Here is a 21,665-nt window from a genome sequence, read left to right as displayed (position 1 = left end):
CATGGCAGGTTCGATCCTGGCTCAGTCCGGTGGTATTTGAAGGTGCTCAAATACGTCAGCCTTGTGTCGGTAGATTTACTGGCACGTAAAAGAACTCCTGTGGGACTAAATTCCGGTATCTCGGCGTCCCCGAAAACCATAAAAGTAGTTAGTGGGGCGTAAAGCAAATAACATTATTATTATTATTAGGAACACATCAGTAAACCATGGCAATCTACGTTGTCATTAAATAATGATTCTAAGCACAGCACATTGCGATAGCCGACTGTAGTGTGTGCTTCAAACAGACCGAATGCTAGCGCTTAGTGTCCGAGAGGGGAGTTACTAGCATGGACAGAGTTTCTGGCAGAATGGCCAGGTCTTTTACAATAAATATACCGTAGGTCTAAATATTGCTAACAAATACACAAATTGAAAATGTATTGGAAAATACAGGAAAATTATTATTCCGCACAAGAAATATTGGAAAGTGATTATAATAGTGGCTCAGAAGAACCTGCAGACTCAAGTTCTAGTTTGATTCTCAGTTCGGTGTCAACGTCAGATGAAACTGGCTGTGATGAGGTAGATGACTTACTGCCCACGAGTGCAAAGCAAAAGAAAACACCGGATGAGGGTTGGAAATGGTCCAAGAAAATAGGTACAGGCAATGGAAAACCAGAAAAATTCAATTTGGTGGAAATTCTGGACAAAAACCCCAGAGATTTCATCAAGGCATACACAGAGTGATTAATTTAAGATGGCAATGGATTGACATGATAAAGCAATATCACTTGAAAATGTCCACCAACTGCTATTTCTTGATGGATGTAGAATCGTCACATCTGTTTTTTGACACACACCAGAACAAAATGTAGTTTTCACTGAAGCCCCAGTCCCATTTATGGCTGTGACATTATGAAAGCTGCTGTGCTGCAGTATAAGTGGTGCTGAGTAATAACATCCAGAATATGACTAGTGCATCCGGTTGTTATGAAAGGTGTTATTCATAGGGTCAGTAGAACTGCAATAGCACTCTCTGGTTCAGTGAGGAAAGCAATGACAAACTTGTATATATCATTATTGTACCACCAGCTTCTAGGCTGAAGACTGAACAGACTTGTAGAAGGTCAAGGGTACTTTACTCCTCTCCATATTTGCATGCTTGTGCATTCCACAAACAAAAGTGGTTTGACCAGTACTGTTGTACATTAACATGATTACAATTTTATGGCAACAATTACAGTAGGAAGAAATGGAGATACATTTCTTTCAGAGGTGCAGTTGCAGTAATAATTTTCAACAGAACACAAACACTTACCTATAAATTCTGAGACTGGATCATTCTCCCCATCCCCTCTCATTGTACCAGTTATCTCCTCATTTTCTACCATAGGAAGAAAGAGGCTCACAAACTCAGGTGTGTATGGGGGAGCAATGGCTTCCAGAACCTTACAAGAAAAACAATAAAATTTGGATAAAATCTGCTTCGAAGATGGCAAAGAATAATGGAATAGAGTCTAACATTTTCTGACACAGGACCCGAACTGTTCATTAGCAATTTAGAGAACCCTAAAGGGTTAAGAAATACTAAATGTATGTAAGAGATGAATAACTGCAAAGAAATTTAAATGTTTACATTACTGCCCTGTTCCAATTAATTCAAATTGGACTGTAAGTTAAAGTAATTTAAAGGCAGCTACCTTACCTCAGTAACAAAGTAGCGAATCAATGAAATGTCAGTATCTCCACGCTGCCAGCACTGTTTGATATATTTCACAACTGGCACCACACAACCCCTACTAAGGAGATTCACCATTCGATCCAGGAGCATCTTGCGCATTTCCAACTAAAACATAAATTATATTATACATGCATTATATTGAGAATTTATGGATCTTAGTATTTACAATAAATATGAAATAAGTTCTGAACACCTTAGAAACAGGTCTTCATGTTTCATCTTCTGCATTTGTTGGAATACAGTTTTGAATTAGCAATAAAATGCAAAACTGACTTGAAATGTTTTTTTTTTTTTTTTTTTTTTTTTCCTAATTCGAATAGAATGATCCTCAAACCCTGAAAAGCATGTAGCCGAGTGGTTGAATGAGGAAACAAAATTCATCTTCCTGCTTCACTGAGTGGAAAAGAAGGTCATGAAGGTAGTTATTGCTTAAGTACACAACTGGGCAATTAAAAAAAAAAAAAAGATTTAGAAAAAGCTGAAATGAACACTGGCACATTATAAAGGGAACAAAATTCCTTGAGTACAGAACTCTTAAAATTTATATGTACATCATTAGTCCTTTCTCACACATAAAGCAAATGACAAGATCAGGAGTATTTTAATTATCTATTAGTCTGAGTTAGAGTATCTCCTACCAAGCTCAGTAGCTGCAGTCGCTTAAGTGCGGCCAATATCCAGTATTCGGGAGACAGTGGGTTCGAACCCCACTGTCGGCAACCCTGAAGATAGTTTTCTGAGGTTTTCCATTTCCACACCAGGGAAATGCTGGGGCTGAACCTTAATTATGGCCAAGGCCACTTCCTTCCCACTCCTAGCCATTTCCGGTCCCACCGTCGTCATAAGACCTATCTGTGTCGGTGCGACGTAAAAAAAAAAACTCTTGCAGGCTGAGGTTCAGTCTTAATGCAATGCAAAAAGTAAAATAAAATAGATAGATGCAGTAGGTGAGGAAATGGGTCAGCATGAAATTGGCAACACAGGAAGACACCCTTTGTGTAGATCTTCCATGAACTATCCTCAACCTGCACAAAACTACTGCCAGAAAGAGGACCACCATGTCATAGATGTCTTTTAATTGCTATCAGCTGTTTGGGAGTTCAGATAACTAGCCCCTCCATTCCCGTACAAATGAGAAAGTTGCCGTGCAAACTCCAGAGCTTCTATGATGGCGAAAAGCTCCATGTGATGGTTGCCATGCTCGTGCCTCAGTGCAAATTATAGAGCTTCTAAGATGGTGGAAAGCTCCACATTATATATACGCTAAACCATTGGGTAATGATACCTTGCTGCTGATATTATTGGAAACGAAGCAGCATCCAGCATTCTCTCCAACCTTAGAGCTATCTGTGAAGATAAGTCACCATCCAGACACTGGTGAATGAGGTCACAAAAATAGCTTCAATGAACAAAAGCATTCGTGTTCATCTTAGGTTCACAGAGTAGATCTAGCTGTATATCCACCCACATAACTAGCCATGGATGTACCTCGCTAGAAGGCCAAACAAGACAATTGCCTACATCTAGCTCAAGACACACACAAGCTATGAATATGAATCCCAACTGGTTGTGTGGCTCTTGGCCAGTTATTGTACCTCCAGTAGTATTTAATACAACACAGAGGCACTTATAGCTTAGATGTTGCAGTATACCACAAATTCTGGCTGCATCATTTAGGAACACAAGGAAAATGAAGATTGATGAAAGGGAAGAAGTTTTGTTCTGCTAGCCACACAGATAATATTTCCTTCATATCAGCTTTTAGGAGGGGTTGTAAATAGTGATAAGTTACTCTAAATGTCAAATCTCCCCTCGAAAAAGGCTGATAGGCGATACCCAATGATGGTTCATACTGACAGCTAGTGATTATTTTATTGGTGGTGCCAGAAATGTCAAACTTTATAAAGAAATCCTTCAAAGTTGCAAGTATGAGTAGTGCATATTTACCTATGCTATTAGTCACTCTACATGAAGTGACACTGATGCAGGTGTAATGGATAGTACAACTTGGAAACAATTCTCTAATGAAAATATCAAGCTCAATTATTATTATTTACGTAGTTATGTACAGACTTTATTTGGTATAAATTGTGGTCTTAACAAAACATGTGAGGTTATGTCAGGACACGTCTGCTGTACGTATATTAATATGAGTACATTTAATAGTATATCATACTTAGCAGGACACAGAAAGCATCGAACTTCTACAGTCAAGTCAGAAATCTCCTCTGGGACTGCAAAATACCACAGAAAGCGAAAACAATCATGTACCACACTTGTTTCGTACCAATCCTCACGTAGACTTTAGAGACATGTACCCTACTAAACAAAGACTTCAGTAGAATCCAAGCAACTGAAATGAGATTCATTAGAACCATGAACCAAACAACCAGAAAGGACAAGATCAGAAATTAAGTGAATAGGAAAGTAGCTGGTATTGAGGTTCCTATTTATCAGTGTCATAAAGAAACGCAGACTTCAGTGGTATGGGCACATAATGAGAATGAACAGGGAAAGACCTGCCAGAAAATATTTCGACCTTAATCTCATAGGAAGAAGACCACAGGGAAGACCAAGAAAACGTTGGATAGAGACTGTAAGATCAGATGTGGAGGAGAGAGGATACAAATGGGAGGATGTACTGGATCAGAAGATGTATGAAGACAGAAGGAGATGGCGAGCGCTTGTACACTACACCCGGGAAACTGGAGTTGGGAAATGATGATGATCATTTATTATTAACCTGTAAATACGATGTATAAATCCAGTGTAATGTTGTGCAACACACGTTAAGAGTCCAGAACAATACATCTTGTCACTAAAGAGTTATAGAACATTCGATCCATTTGTAAATAGGTTATTGGAGACTCTAGAAATTACAAGAAAACATGTTGTGTGATACTTTTCTAGAAGCCTGGCCAGGCAAGGTATATAAAGAGGCAGCCTTGGGAGTTGGAGTCAGCGTTGTTGGCGAGACTTGCTAAAGAAAGTCTTTAGTCAAGTATGTGAACTTATGTTGTGATTTTGTTGTTTTAGTAATTGGTTGACATGCAAATGTTGCAGTCTTCTCCGTCTTCTTCTTCTTTTAGCAGTGTTTTGTTCAAGGCGGCAGTTTATTAATGCAAGGATCATGTGTGTATAACGTGTATATAATTTGTAAATAAAACATTGTACACAATTGACAGTATCGTCTGTGTGCGTCTCAGTGGTTACAACATTGAAGTGACATTTATCTGTGCTATTGTATAAGACGGTTCTTTTAATAAAGTATCCATTGAAACAAATTTAGAAATTAGGAAACTAATAAAAATATTAACTTTAATCCACATGCATTTTTCTTCAAATTCTAGTTTTCAGAAAATTATTGAACGAATTAGCAACCTCGCAGGGAGGGAAAAAGTTAAATGAAGGAAACATAATTATGTAGGGCCTACACACCAAAAGTATTTGTTCCAAAACCTAGCACGACACCTTCAAATGAACTAACAAAAACGGTACTGAAAATAATACACGTTTGCCTCACATAGGAAAATAACCATAGCTATTGCCAACACACATGCGTACAAACACTTTTGAAAAAATACCATAGGTTGTTGTGAGGTCCGCCCTGTCAATGTTTCTTCTAAACACGTTACTTTATACAATGTCCGCCCCCGTAGCGTAACGGTTAGTGTTATTAGCTGCCGTCCTCGGGGGCCTGGGTTCGATTCCCGGTACTGCCAGGAATTTAAGACTGGCAGGAGGGCTGGTATGTGGTTGGAATGGTACGTGCAGCTCACCTCCAATGGGGGTGTGCCTGAAAAGAGCTGCACCACCTCGGGATGAGGACACGAGTTTACTTTACTTTATACAATTTTAATTTGTAATGTTTCGAGAAATGAACATTCTTGTCATCAGTAAATTCAACATCATATACCAAAATTCCTCATAATCTAAGATCCATTCACATAACGTACAGTAAAACACAAATAGCTATTACCGACACAGATAGGTCTTATGGCGATGATAAACACAAATAGTTAAAAACAAAAATTTTCATACACTCTCTCTCTCTCTCTTTCTCTAAAAAGTTTCCTTTATAATGCTTCTCTAAACTGCATGAATAGCTGAAGTTTGTCCTTAATGTTGAGAAAGCACTTTAAAGGTCCATATTTTTGCTACTACCACCAAGATCTGCACCGACGGCGGCTCCAAGCAGGCTCACGCCTAGACCCTTCTGCGCTCACCGCCGCGACCTTCCTACTCGTCCGGGCTTCACGGGGCGGGTCGCTGAAGCAAAACCGTGCACCCTTCATTGCTGAGCTGACGGCAAAGTATAGGCAAGACGCTTCAGCGCCATCCATTTTCAGGGCTAGTTGCTTCAGTAGGTGAGTTGTTACACACTCCTTAGTGGATTCCGACTTCCATGGTCACCGTCCTGCTGTCTTAAGCAACCAACGCCTTTCATGGTTTCCCATGAGCGTCTATTCGGGCGCCTTAACTCTGCGTTTGGTTCATCCCACAGCGCCAGTTCGGTTTACCAAAAGTGGCCCATTTAGCACTCCGATCCAAGAAATAAATCTCTTGCGGCTTCAAAAATGCTTTAAGCAAGCTGGGGATCTCACCCATTTAAAGTCTGAGAACAGGTTGAGGCCTCTAATCATTCGCTTGACCGGATGAGACTCGTTTGAGCACCAGCTATCCTGAGGGAAACTTCGGAGGGAACCAGCTACTAGATGGTTCGATTAGTCTTTAGCCCCTATACCCAGCTTCTACGATCGATTTGCACGTCAGAATCGCTACGGACCTCCATCAGGGTTTCCCCTAACTTTGTCCTGGCCAGGCATAGTTCACCATCTTTTGGGTCCCAACGTGTACGCTCTGGGTACGCCTCAACTCGCAATGATTACGAGACGCCCTGGGAATGCGAAGCCGCACAGCAGCGCGGCCCATCTTCCTCGGTCCGCACGAGGCGGGACCTTCACTTTCATTGTGCCTTTAGGTTTAGTGTCAACCCAATGACTCGCGCACATGTTAGACTCCTTGGTCCGTGTTACAAGACGGTTTGTGAAATTACCCGAAGCTTTAGCGCCGCTGACGGGAGTCTACAAGATTCTTATGTCGGAGGCATCCCCAAACCAACAGCTGAGCGGGGCCGGAGGTCCATCGTCCATACCAAGCGCCCTCGTTTGTCAGGGGCCGGATGCCTGCCCCGAAGGGCGGCGAATCAACTCCACGCACACATACCGTCGAGCCGTTGGCCGGAACACCGGGGATCTGTCTGATGAACACGCCTTGCGATGCGGACGCATAATCTAAGATCCATTGACATAACGTACAATAAAACACAAATAGCTATTACCGACACAGAGGGGTCTTATGGCAATGACAAACACAAATAGTTAAAAACAAACATTTTCATACATACACTCTCTCTCTTTCTCTAAAAAGTTTCCTTTATAGTGCTTCTGCAAGAATAGCTGAAGTTTGTCCTTAATGTTCAGAAAGCACTTTAATGGTCCATATTAAAAACCACCGTTGATCACTTGGATGAAGTAAGAATAAAAACATCTATGGTCTTGCTTCCTGTTACAAAATCCTGCTAAGATCTTATCCTCCACAAAGTTATGGGCTTTCTACCTCATAAGAAGTCTACCTCGGTAGCATAACGATTAGTATTATTAGCTGCCGCTCTCGGGGGTTCGGATTCGATTCCCGGTACTGCTAGAAATTTTAGAATGGCAGGAGGGCCGGTATGCGATTGAAATGGTACATGCAGCTCACCTCCATTGGGGATATGTCTGAATATAGCAGCTCCATCTCAGAATGAGGACACGAGTTTATTTTACCTCATAAGATATATTAGTTTGGAGCATAAGTCCATAGCGTTTCTGTTTAGAGAGTTGGTACTCTGGTTGCTGTGGGTTTATTGATCGACTGTCATTTTTTTTTTGTAGTTCAATTTTTGTATCTGAGGTTACATACTGAAGTTCTGTCCTTTGCAGATAGTGAGTGGAGCTGTGGATGCTAGAAAATTGAGTGCAAAGTGGAGAAATCGGAACATTTCCGACATATTCTTCTCTTTGAGTTCAATAGAGGGGCAAGAGCAGCAGAGGAACTACCTCGTCTTCGTGATTCATGCCGATGTGCAGAAATCGGGAACTAGTTTGGAAATTCCAGTTCACGTTTCCCATGCTAGGAGAGGAGGAAGTGACTGATTACTCAACATTCCAGCACCTGGAGCCAGAGTACACTTGTGATTGCTAGCCATAACTCACCCCTGTTTTCAGCCGTGACTTGCACACAAATGGTAATCGCTTTCAACAGTGTTCTTACGTGTGGATTGTTGTGCAAAGTGTTAGTGAGTGACGTGATAGGAAAGAAAAACAGCAGTTATGACGCACAATTTAAATTGTCTGTGATAGGATTTGCCAAAAATAATGGCAATTGTGCTGCATTTCGTGAATTTTCCATAGCACCATCACACGTGTGTAACTGGCGAAAGCAGAAAGAATGATTACAGTGTACCAAGAAAACAACTTTATCATTACAGGGACCAAAAACCGGGAAGCATCCAGAAATTGAAAAGGAAGTTGTTTCTTACGTAAATCAATTGAGAAATGATGGCTTTTCAGCTTCCCATGAGATGCTCCAGTAAAAGGGTGTAGAAGTAGCGAAAACCTTGAAAAATCCTGATTTTAGAGCAAGCTGAGGGTGACTCTGTCGGTTCATGAAAAGGAACAATATTTCTCTTCGAAGAAGGACATCTCTACGCCAGCGACTTCCAAAGGACCACAGTGTAAAAACCGTGCAGTTTCACAGATTTGTAATTAGGAAGCGGCGCAAGTACAATTACCTGCTATCACAAATCGCAAAAGCGGATCAAACTCATATTTTCTTTAATATGCCGAGAAACACTACAATTACCGAAAAGGGAGCATCCAGCGTAGTCATGAAGACTACTGGGGCAGAGAAGCTTCGCTGCACAGTTATGCTGATTGTTACTGTGAACGGGAGAAAGCTTCCTCCCTATATAATTTTCTAGTGAAATATAATTCCTAAAGGGAAATTTCCACCCGGTGTGCACATTCGTGTCCAGCAGAAAGGATGGATGGTGGTGGATCTCATGAAGGATTGGTTGCGTGTTGTGTGGAGAAGACGGCCCGGGCATTTCTTAACCCCTTCGGTGGCGGGTTTTGGGAGACCTCCTGTGCCAGAAAAGTGAGGTTTTTCGGAGGAAATTATTTATTTTTAGGAAGCAAGGAATGAGTAACAATTATTAAGGGAACACATTCATACATTATTCAAGGTTAATAAAATCTTACTTTACACTCTATTAACACTTTTTTACAGCAGGTCTGTGATATAGTTTCATAAAAATCATAAAACACTGGTGTTTTGAGTAGGACCTATACTGTCCTGTGAGCAATACATTCTTACTTCATGCTTTTGTATTATTCCCATCAGCAACACTAACGCAATCAATTGCCAAATTTTGTAAGAGTTTATTTTTTCCAAAACTGTGCCCTTCCATGCGGATATTTATTTACAAGTTTTTCAATGCAATTTTAGAATATGGCCAACGAATTTTTTCGGGCACTGTCAAATTTACAATTTCATCTGTTACAATCAGTTCAAAACAGTCAATCGCACTCACCTCTGATAATCCTCACACCAGGATTTGCCGTAAATGGAATAATATTAGGTCGCGCACTATCCCCAGGCTTACACATTTTCCAAACGAATGTATATTCAACATCTACCATCACCTTAGCTTCTGACGTAATACCTTCTTCACTTTCACTACAATTACTGAGGTCATCATCTGAAGAATCAATAGTACCATTATAGCTACTATCAGAAATACTAATGTCACTTAGAGATTCATCTTTGATGTAGTTCCTTATTTTGTCTTCAGACAAACTTCTCTTCCGTTTCGCGCTCGCCATTTCTGTTTACCTCGTCAGCTGGCCAGAGGTTGTATATGTAAAGTAGAAAAGATAAGGCATATTTTAGGCCAGACGCTTCGTTAATACAGCTGGAAATCCTCCCGCCATTTGTTGAGAATGCTTGAAAACATTTTCCAAAGCGATTAGAGCACCCGAGAAATTATTGGGCGATCGCGAAATGAACACTGCAGCTAAACGAGAATTTCTCGGGCGGTGACGTTATGGGCAGGCGTGCGCCACCCGAGAATTTCTCGGGCGTGCCACTGAAGGGGTTAAACCACAGGTCTCTCCTAGTTTTGAACAGTTTCCTTGGCCATCTTGTTGACGATGTTCGCCAAGAAATGGTCAGCAAGAAGACTGATGCTGCAATAATTCCTGGTGGCTTGACGTCAGCCTTGCAGCCTCTTGATGTAAGCATCAACAAGCCATTCAAAGACAATGTGCGGCGGGTATATTCAGAATGGATAGCGGGAGGTTCTCGCACTCTGACGCCTACCAGGAAAATCAAGAGGCCTTCTTCAGTAGAATTACAGTAATATGCGAGTGGATTGTTCATACAAGGGGACTGATGGCGGGAGGTTCTCGTAATCTGACGCCTATCAGGAAAATCAAGAGGCCTTCTTCACTAGAATTACAGTAATATGGGAGTGGATTGTTCATGCATGGGGACTGATTTCACAAGACATTAATGTGAAGAGTTTCAAGAAAACTGGCATTTCCAACGAACTGGATGGAACTGAAGATGGCTGCATCTGGAAGATGGAAGAGAATAGGAGTGATTCATCGCAGATGACTTCGGAGGAAAGCGACGATGAATGACATAAGTCTATTTCTTTGAAGTGAAATACATATTTGCGTAGGCAATATTACAGATTTTACCCTAATACAGTATTCTAATTTATTTCAGGTATCTGGCTCCTATCTTCAGCAAATTCTCGCGTGATATTAACAGACGACGGTTTCCGTTTACAGTAGAATCTCGATTATACGTTCCCGGAAACTACGTTTTTCCGTATTATTCGTTCAAATTACGTGGTCCCGCGAGCATCCTAATTAAATCACGTTGTAAAAATCCCGCATTACCCGTTCCTCGAAGAAACTATTTCCCGAATCAACCATCCAGAAATTTCAGTCCCATCAACGCTAAATCCTCGATCATGCGTTTTTCAAGAAACTGTATTGTACGAAAGAACGGCTACGGCATGCTTACGGATCTTGGTGTTGACGTCCCGTCATTGTGGTAATTTGAAGAAGTACTGTACTGGAAAAGCGATCTGCGGTGAACTTGCATAAGGGATCATCTTAGCATCGCATTCGGGTAGTATTGTTTAGAGAATCCTCGGAAATCATAAAGCAGAGTGTAACCACGACAATTGGAAGGAGCCAGAGCGCATTGCGACAGCTCTATTTGAAGACGGAACAAGTTTCGTTGAATGTTCGTACTTGCAAAACGTCTACATTATGTTCAGGGTTAATGTTTATTTTCTTTTACTTTTTTTGAGTGTATCGCCGAACACGTTTTCGGCATTTCCCTCAGGGCACTGTATAGTCAATGGGCTTTCAGGCAGGAATCGAAACTGCTCCTTCTTGGGCACTGTATAGTCAATGGGCTTTCAGGCAGGAATCGAAACTGCTCCTTCTTAAGTAACACAATTTCAGTACAGTAGAAGTCCGCAATAGCGAGTACGGCATATAACGAGAACTCCGTTATAGCGACGACATTTTTCTGTCCCTTCAAAATTCCTATATTAAACTGTGTATCGTCCTTCGGTTACAGCGAGAATCCTATCACTGGCGCATCCGTTATTACGAGCGATTAAGCGCGTGCGATTTTTTCCATTACCGATATTTATGCACCCCAGCGATGATATTGTATGCGATCGATTACCTTCGGCATCGTTTCCGCGCTATGTGTACTAACAATTTCTTTCGTCGACATTCGAAGGCAATGTCAGAGTCGATTAGTAATATCCGTCGACAGCCGTTCCATAAAGAAAATTCAAAATGAAAGAGGACATATTTTCGTAATAAATGCGTAAATAACGTGTCCGATAACAATTGTTAACTCGTTAAAAATTAAGGCTGACTAAACGTCCGCTTAATTTTGAGGCTAAATACTGCAATTAAATAAGAATGGGATACACCTCGAGATATGGCAGAATGCTTAATTGATTTCAGAGGTTAGTTTATATTTTGTCGCGTCTGGTTAAATTACTGAAAGGCTATTATGAAAATTTATAGCGAGAAATGTATAATTTCTCTACTGGCGCTTGAAGCGTGTTTTCATCATACGTATAGTACGGTTAAGTTAGGATACGTGGCGCTGTTTGAATAAGAAAACTGAAACGTTGGCAACAAAGTGCGATCGATCATCTTCGGTACAGTATAGTTTTCTCACTTTGTGCATTTGCGAACTCTCTCGTTGACATTCAAAGGCGATATTGGAGTTCATTAGTAATACCCAACGACTACTGTTCTCTAAAGAAAATTCGAAATGCAAGAGGATAACACGTTTTCGTAATAAATGCATAAATAACGCGGCCGATAGCAGTTGTTAACTCGTTAAAAATAAAGACTGAAGTAAACGATATCTTAATTTTAATGTTATATAGGGAAATTAAGTAAGAATGCGACACACCTCAAGATATGGCAGAGGACATCACTGATTTCAGAGGATATTTAATATCTTCTCGCATCTACTTACGGCTATTTACATGTAAATTTTTCGCGAGGAGGTTAATGGATACCGTACCACTGGCAACTACCGCGGTAACCACGCTGCTTCTTTTCATACGCGCACAGAACTCGTTGACAATAAACGACCGCCTCTTTACTACACATCGCTAGCCGCGACAACCGGTTGTACAGTGCCTGTTTGTTTCTCAAATCTGCAGAATGGCATCAAAATATGCAACCCTTCGAATTCTTAGAAAAGCCATGGTTACTCAGTGGCAGAGTCATAACGCGTCTATTGTACTTGACGCTTAGTAAAATCAAGGTTTATAGACAGCAGGAATATTTTCGGGATGAATAGTCGTATTGTAAAGATACGTGGGAAAGGTATTGCCGGCAAATTTTCAACGGGTTCTAGTCGATATTATGCCAATTTTAAGTTAATGTTTATTAAACACTCGGAAATGTAGAATAATTGTACAGCCACAAGAAAATACGGCATAGGCCTAACTAAAGCCAATATTTGGCCTTAGCGTGAAGACAACGAGCTAAAAAAATGCGTACTGTACAAAAAATGCATTCAGTGGTCCGCAACAAGGAAGCTTTAAAGAAGTCGAAGATTAATTGTGAGGTATGTGCACGAAAAACGCAAGGGCAGAATGGCCATACCATGGCGCAATAAACTCGTTCGTTGACTTTCAACGTTCGCGATTAGGCCTATACATCGCTAGCCGCGGAATTTGGCCGAACCCGACAAACGAGACGTGCAGGTAGCGGTAGCCGGTTATATCTGACGCTGCGTAAAAGTAACAGTTTTATAGACAGCAGGAATAATTTCCTGATGGACCGTTGTATTGTAGAGACGCATGGAATAGGTATTGCTGGAAAATTTTCAACGAGTTCTCTTCGGTATTATGATGCCAATGTTAAGTTAATGGTCCTTAAACCCGCGAAAATAAAGAATAATTGTGAAGCCGCAAAAAAAAAAAAAAAAAAGAAATACGGCGTGACGAAAGTCAATGTTTGGTGTCTAAAAGTAGTCTAAAAATGCGTAGGCCTACTGTACAACAAGGCATTCATATGATTTTACAAACTTCTTTTTGAACCTGATTTAAATTTTTTGAAGGAAAAAGTGGGGTTCATCTTGAATTCGGAGACATACGGTACTATATTTTTTTCGGAATGAAATTAAACATACACTTTCACGTAGTATCGGATTACGGAAAATAACAAACAAGTAAGCCGTAGTGTGGATATCATCTGCAGAAACGCAAGTTTTAAACAAACTGATTGCCGTTTCATACCGATTTTAAAGTGCATGAAGGGTTTTCCGACTTTTATACAAAAATCGGATATAATGACAATCCGTTATAGTGAGTAAATTTTTCGCTGTTATGAATTCTCGCTATAACGGACTTCTACTGTATTTCAATATTATCGTATACGATTATGTTATCGAGACCAGAACAGATGTTGCACCTTACATACATAAGGCCATGGGAGGTTTTGGGATTGCTTATTACTCTTTTCGTCCTAATATAAGACTGGGAATTTAGCGTTTTTGTGTTAAAATGTTATAAAAGCCGCAATCGTTTTATTTGTGCACGTTGCATTTAAAAACTTTCTATCATTTCGCACTCGTACCGACTTGTATTTATACGATGATATAGATGTTGATTCCCACAGGGAATATGAAATATTGTTCCGAATGAGTAAATTTAGCTGGAAAATTTATAATTTATAATTTATAATGTCCAATAACGGACCATTTATATTGGTATTGTATTTATACAGAGGGCGCGCTTTCCAGCTGAGCTCAACGTCGCGAATAATCGTAATTTCGGAAGTGTTAATGATATATTTTCTCTTTCCAATTTGATTGTGATTAGTAACGGGCAGAATGCATTCGAGAACTTAAGGATTGAAACTCTCGAGTTCAACATAACCTTTAAAAGTCGATGTAGTCTAGGGAAGAGACAGAAATAAGGAAGATCATGAAATCCTATTTTGATAATTTATACAACTGTACTGGGAAAGACTCCAATGATGTAACCACGCAGGTCAGTTTAAGCTGCAATGATGAGGCTGACCAAGAGAGCCCGCCAACATGGAAGGAAGTAGATACTGCCCTTAATAGTATGCCCAAAGAAAGATCAACAGGATTTGATGAAGTCAGTGCAGATATGATCAAAGCAACTGGTGCAATAGGAATACAGTGGCTTCATAGAGTAATTAATGCAATATGGAAGGAAAGGAAAGTCCCAGATGATTGGAAAAAGGGAATAATAATAATACCTCTCTTCAAAAAAGGAAGCTGGAAGAAATGTAGCAATTATAGAGGGATCACTTTATTGTCTCATGGTTTGAAAATATTTGAGAAAATACTTGAAAAAAGGCTAAGGAAAATAATAGAACCACAACTACAGGAAGAACAATATGGATTCAGAGAACACCAATCAACTACCGATCTCATATTTGCACTTAAAATACTGTTAGAAAAGCATTGGGAGAAGGGCAAAGACTTAACACTAGTGTTTTTGGATCTCGAAAAAGCATTTGATAGTGTTCCAAGGAAGACTATATGGGAATGCTTAAGAAAGAAAAATGTACCCAAAGGCCTTATCCAGAAAGTTAAAATGCTTTACGAAGACTGCTGCAGTTGCGTACAGATAGGAAATGGTAATTCTGATTGGTTCCAAACCACTAAAGGAGTGCAACAAGGCAGTACCCTTTCACCCTTACTTTTTATCACTGTCATGGATGAAGTCATGAAAGAAATTAAGCAGAAGAACAATATGGACATCAATGCATTTGCATTTGCAGATGATGTAGTAATTTGGGAAAATACAGAGAAGGAAGTCCAAGAGAGGCTGAACACCTGGAATGAACATTTGAAAGCACACGGATTAACAATAAATAAATTGAAAACTGTTACTACGTTTGTCAACAGACAGAAGAAGAAAGGAAAAATAATGCTGGAAGGTACACAGCTGGAAACAGTAGACCAATATAAATATCTTGGGTGCATCATTTCAAGTGATAACAGAATACAGCATGAGTTTAACAACCGCATTAAAAAATCAGCTCAGTTTTACCATCAAGTTCGGAACCTTCTCTAGAATTAACAAGTTCCCTTAAGATCAAAGCAGATTCTATTCCAATCATACTTCACCCCCATACTAACATATGGCCTAGAAACCTGCACAACAACCCAACAAGTGGATAGCAAACTACAAGCCACAGAAATGAAGTTCCTACGTACTATGGTACAGAAGACAAAAAGGGACAGGGTAAGGAATGAAAGAATAAGGGAGGAAGCTGGTGTGTACCCATCCCTGAATGAAAAAGTGACAAGGGCCCGTTTGAAATGGTTTGGCCATGTCAATCGATTGGACGATGGAAGGACAGCAAAACAATGGCTACACACAGTCGTGGCCGGAAAACTACCGGTAGGAAGACCTAGGAAGAGAGGGCTGGACCAAGTGAAAGAGGACATAGGAACAAGAGGAGTCAGCTGGGATGTCGTCTTGAGAGAAGAGTGGTACATGGACAGACATAAGTGGAGAGTGCTCGTAAACCACACCCGGGCAACTGGAGTGGAAAACTGATGATGATGATGATGATGATGATGATGATGATGATGATGATGATGATGACAAGATTTCCATAAACTGACTGGGAACAGTATACCCATGATCAAATTACAATGGAAGACTTAAAAAAAAAAAGGATTTTGCCACCATGTTGGACGCTTTTGTATCTAATGTACGGTACTTTATTTTATTAGATTAGAGAATAGAAAACTACTTGTGGTCGATTGTTGTTTGGCTTGGCGTTACGGGTATTAGATTTCTCGAAGAGTTTGGCTGATCAAAGCTGCTGACTGAAAAAAGTTTTCAGAGGAAACTGACGAAGTTTCCTCAGTAAAACTGAATGTAAAGTTTTGAGATTTTTAAGTCACATGCCGGTAATTAACGTTCGAATCCAGCCCCGTGGTCTAACTTGCCTGCCTCTCACCCGGAGAGCCCGGGTTCGATTACTGGCCAGGTCAGGATTTTAACCTGGATATGAGAGCCGGTTCCAAGTTCAGTCATTTTACGATTAACTTTAATTAAGGAGCAATTTAATAGTGATATGGCAACCGCGGTCTAGAGAACCAGGAATAACGGCCGAGAGGATTCGTCACACTGACCATGCGTCACCTCGTAATCTGCAGGTTTTCGGACCGAGGGCGGTCGCTTGGTAGGCAGAAGGCCCTTTGGGGCTGTAGTTTGGTTTGTTTTAGGGGCGTTTGTAAGATTATAAGTACACATGTCATTTTTGTGATGTTTAGCCAAATTGTTGATGGTTCATTCGTTCCCGGATTTTCCGTTTTCCCGTGTTGTACGTTCTTTTTTTCCGGGGTCCCTCCAAAAACGTAGAATCGAAGTTCCACTGTAATTATTGCTAGGGAACGTAATATTGCCTTTGAATTTTTATTAAAATGAATTGTGTTACACATATTTTCGATTATTTCGTACTATTTTAGGCGTAAATAAATTTCATAACTTAGGTAAGGTAATTATGTTTGATTTTTCATTTCCATTTTTAATTAAGATTTGCATAACTTTTCCTCCCCATTTTTGAGGGTGAAATAAAGTAAAATAATTGGGGGGGGGGGGGGGATTACACAAATAAATACGGTATACCTAAAACCATCAGATAGATTGAAAAGTGGCTAGAATGTCAATTCAGAAGCTACAATGTTCAGAGCACAATAAACTAACTGACACAAGGTAACTGAACAAATTCTTGCAGTTTTAATTAGAAATGACAAAGTATACAGCTCATGGCACTAGTTAACGAAGTAATCACCACTGGCATCCAACATCTTTTGCCAATGTGCTTCCAGCTACCTATCACTGGTAGTAACATATGAGTAACAACACAGTAAAGGTTTCCACCTATTCAATACAAAATATATTCACAATATTTTAAAATTACATGGAACTAGTTTCGACCCATCTAGTGGTCATCATCAGCCACATCAAAGCAAAGATCACTATTGACAAAATCCTAAGAACATGTTAATTTTAACAGTAAGATTATTATGGAATAACAAGTGAATGTGGTAAATGAAAAGAGATGTTAGTATGGGACAGGTGAGTAATAGCTAATAAATATACAAGGAATATACATAATATACATAAGAGGTTTTCTAAGAAGCAATAAAAAGAAACATCGGATTTCACCCCAAACCATCAAAATTCAAAACAAAACCAACAAAATATGGTTAAGAGACGAAATTAAATTCTTGTACAGGAAGAAATCTTTTTTGAATCAGAAATTATACGACACTCACCTCGCAGCGACTAAACCACTTTCAAACGCACAATGGACACTTTTCTATCAACAAGTAGAGAACAAATTATTCTATCCCCCCCCTTTTATACTTTGTTCCAAACCTCTTATGTATATTCCTTGTATATTTATTAGCTATTACTCACCTGCCCCATACTAACATCTCTTTTCATTTATCACATTCACTTGTTATTCCATAATAATCATACTGTTAAAATCAACATATTCTTAGGATTTCGTCAAGAGTGATCTTTGCTTTGATGTGGCTGATGATGATCCCTAGATGGGTCGAAACTAGTTCCATGTAATTTTAAAATATTGTGAATATATTTTGTATTGAATAGGTGGAAACCTTTACTGTGTTGTTACTCATATGTTATTCTCAGTTCAATACGGACCAACAACATGAAATTTATAACCCTTAATTATCATTGGTAGGACAAAGCAGGGATCTCGGATGCAAAGTAGTCCACAAATACCTGTCACCTGTTTACCTTGTTTGCAAAGGATTTCCCATTAAAGTGGCCGTGCAGAGAATGGAAAAGGTGATAATCTATTGGCAAAAGATCTGGAGAATACGGTGGATGGCACAGTGTCTCCTAGGGAAGTCAATGTACTGTATCCCTGACCACCTGTGCCATATGTGGGCATGCACTGTCATGCAAGAGCAGTACACTCTTGCAATTAACCAATGTTAGTTCCTTCAGCTGCATTGTCTGTTGCCACTCATTGCTTGTTGGCTTCTGACCCAGCTGCTCAATCCGAACATCTTCCTGATGTGGTGCAGATGAAGTTGAAGTGGTTCATATGTACCTGCAAGTGTAAGGCACGTTCACCACATGTCCGTTCCCTTCTATGGTTGTTGTCAGGGCCTTATCATTGAGGTCCTGTGGCCGTCCACTTCGGAATGCACAACGGCTGTGAGTGCAAAGCGCACTTCTATTGGGCAAGGTCAATGTTCCCCCTCCTGCCCGCCATGAGCAGTATAACTTGTTTTTCCTGACAATCGAAAACGGGAAGAACTGACTTGATTACCTTGTATATCATCAAAGACTGCCTCCAGTTGCCCAGGTAGGATATCCAAGTGCCCATCACTTGAGGTTTTCTAGGTAGGTTTCTTCCTGCTGGATCTACTACCACTTCAGCCTTTGTTTCTCCACATCTTATTTGATCTAATCAAACCTGCTTGGATTTCCTGCTTGAACCAATGTTTCCAGCTACTGTGTGTCCCTTTGGTCCAAACAACGTAGTCTGGTCCTAGATGAGGCTTCATTTTGGAGAAATTTTAATTTGAACCTGCAGACGTATTACATGAATACGGATATTACTCATTGTTGTCAATTTTTCTTTGACCACTGTTCTGAGGTACTGTACTGTATTTCTTTTTCCCTTCTTGGAACTTGCTTACTTCTCTGACGGTTGGAGTCCACGTTTATGATGAGCACACAAAAACTATTGCAAAAAGTCATTCTGGTTCTTAGCAGAATTTGGAAATCACACAGCAGTTTTTGTACTTGGTGGCATGAACGGAAATTTAGGGAAATCACATAGCAGTTAAAGCCCAACAACCTTTCAACTGCGAATAAACATGGCCACATAGTTTGGGAGAGACAGACGGTCATGGAAAGATGGAGAGAATATGTACAGAGTTATATCACAGGGAACATGATGAGTTAGAGAAAAAACACGGGGTGGATCTTTTGAATCACGATCAGGAACTAGATATACTGAAATCATAAGTTGAACTCGCTATACAGCACCTGAAAGCACATAAAGCACCGAGCCCTGGTGACATCAGCACAAGTTCCTTCAAGCTCTAGGTGATAACATAATCGACATACTGTTTAATCTTTGCTCCAATTTTTGGCACTTGGGCAACTTGCCAGATAACTGGACATGTTCAATCTTTATTCCAATCCAGGATCCACACAAAAATGTAACAACCATTGAACTATATAACTCATATCATGTGTGAGCAAAATTTTCCTTCATATAACTGATCAGAAGTTGCAAAGTTATCTAGACCACCAGATACAAGTAGGCCATGCAGGAATAAGAGATTCAATCAATCTCCAGTAATTTACTGAGAAAGATCAATTCCAAATAACAATGTTATTGTGTTTCAATGATTACAAAGAGGCATTTGAATTTGTGTGAAGGGCCAGTCCTTGGAGTGTTAACTGAAATGGGAGTTCCAAGACATATCTTCCTGATTAATAGACTGTATGATATACACACTGGAGCTGTAGGAATAGAAAATAACTGATCAAAATGGGGGTGCAGTAAGGATGCATTCTGTCTCCATTCAATGCTTGCAGCGAGTTTATAATAAGATAGGTTTTGGAGGACCATGGTGGGGACGTGTCAAAACGGGGCAAAAAACTTGTGCTATGTGAATGACACCACTATACTGGCCAAGGATGTCCCTGAACTTCTACCCATGCTCTGTAAGATCACTGCTGAAAATCAGGCCCTTGGATTGGAGATGACTGTCAATAAAGGTCACTCTCTCCAGTTGCAGGACGTGTCACCATACAGTGAAGTGATTAGTGAAATAGTAGACATTTACCTCATACAAATACAGACAAGTGTTATGGCGATGAGGGTTTAAGAAAGAGCTAGGAATGGGAGGGAAGTGACTGTGGCCTTATTTAAGACACAAACCCAGCATATGCTTAGAGTGAAAATGGGGAAACCATGGAAAACCATCTTCAGGGCTGTCGATAGTGGAGTCTGAACCCGTTACCTTCCAAATCCAAGCTGACAACTATGTGATCCTAACTGCATAGCCACTTGCTCGGTAGTGATTAATGAAGTCATCTATCTCGGACCATTAGTTTCTAGTCAGGGCAGCTGCAAGACACAAATCAGAACGTACACAGCAATGGCTCACAATGCAGTAGTCAGTTTTATGAGGATATGGTTGGAGAGTCTACAAAGAAGCAGCTTATGGAGAACTCTAAATACTGTTTTCTACGATATAGATGTAGATTCCCATAGGGAACTTGAAATATTTGTCCCGAGTTAGTAAATTTATAATACCAATATAGTTGGTCCGTTATTGGCAAGCAGGAATGAGTTAGCTGGAAAATTTATAATGTCCAATAACGGACCAACTACATTGGTATTATACTGTTCTCTACGTTTTTGTTTGGTGCAGATTCCAAAATACTGAAAGCATCCGATGTAAAGCGAATTGATGCCTTTGAAACGTGGTGTTGACCGCAGTTCCTTCGCATCTCGTGGACAGCAAGAACGAACTCAGCATTGTGTCAGGCTCTCAACAATTTGCTGACACTGCATTCTGCAGTATTTCAGTCAAGTGGTACGACATTATGGTACTAGCTCTGACAAATATCATAGTTCAAGCAAACATTAATGGACACTGCTCCATCAATGAGGTCAGACCAAATTAAACACTTCACTGGGAAACCTCTTCAAATCTCAGTCAGACCAGGAGCATACTAGCTCAAATGGAAAACCATAGTTCATACTTAAAACAGTCAAAGGATCACAATTCATCAGTAATAAGGAAAATAGTGTTAGGACTTTTTGGACTTTGTTGGTGATATCTGCACGACATCCATTATTTTCTGTGAGCACATTGTTCGGATATCCGAAATGATCCACTTCGTCAAGCTTTTCTCCATCCAAGGTGATCTTTGATCGGCTTGTTCGTCCACTAACAGACAGCACCACAGTTTAGGAGTGACTTAGTTTGAGATCAAATTCTACAAACACATAATTCCAGTCGTTCAGTTTCTTAAGTCTTCATTTCAACCCTTCTCATTATATAATCCATTACAGTAATGAAAGCACATCCTTGCAGTATTCCACAGATAGTCACAAACAAGTCTGAACAACCATCACATATTTGGACACAACTCTTGCATGATTTCTACAGTAGTTTTACCTCATTTATTAAGAATGCCACACTATTCCTAAGCAGGCATTTCTACACCTAGGCTCTCTGTACACTGTAACACACCTCTTCAATTTGT

General features: G+C 40.1%; 1 protein-coding gene across 2 annotated transcripts in view; it reads right to left on the bottom strand.

Moving 5' to 3' along the window:
• TH1 (negative elongation factor complex member TH1) overlaps nt 1–21,665 on the bottom strand; it is a 142,283-nt gene that overhangs the window by 27,193 nt on the left and 93,425 nt on the right. For both annotated transcript variants that reach the window (XM_067147054.2, XM_067147053.2), the window contains 2 exons: nt 1,688–1,828; nt 1,301–1,430 (listed from right to left, as the gene is read on the bottom strand). In XM_067147054.2, the coding sequence (XP_067003155.1) occupies nt 1,301–1,430; nt 1,688–1,828 (271 nt within the window). The remainder of the gene's footprint in view (nt 1–1,300; nt 1,431–1,687; nt 1,829–21,665) is intronic.

The sequence above is a fragment of the Anabrus simplex genome, chromosome 5 (assembly GCF_040414725.1).
Source record: "Anabrus simplex isolate iqAnaSimp1 chromosome 5, ASM4041472v1, whole genome shotgun sequence".
Taxonomy (NCBI): Eukaryota; Metazoa; Arthropoda; class Insecta; order Orthoptera; family Tettigoniidae; genus Anabrus; species Anabrus simplex.
Note: the sequence above shows the minus strand (reverse complement) of the source record. Positions and strands in the feature narration are given on the sequence as shown.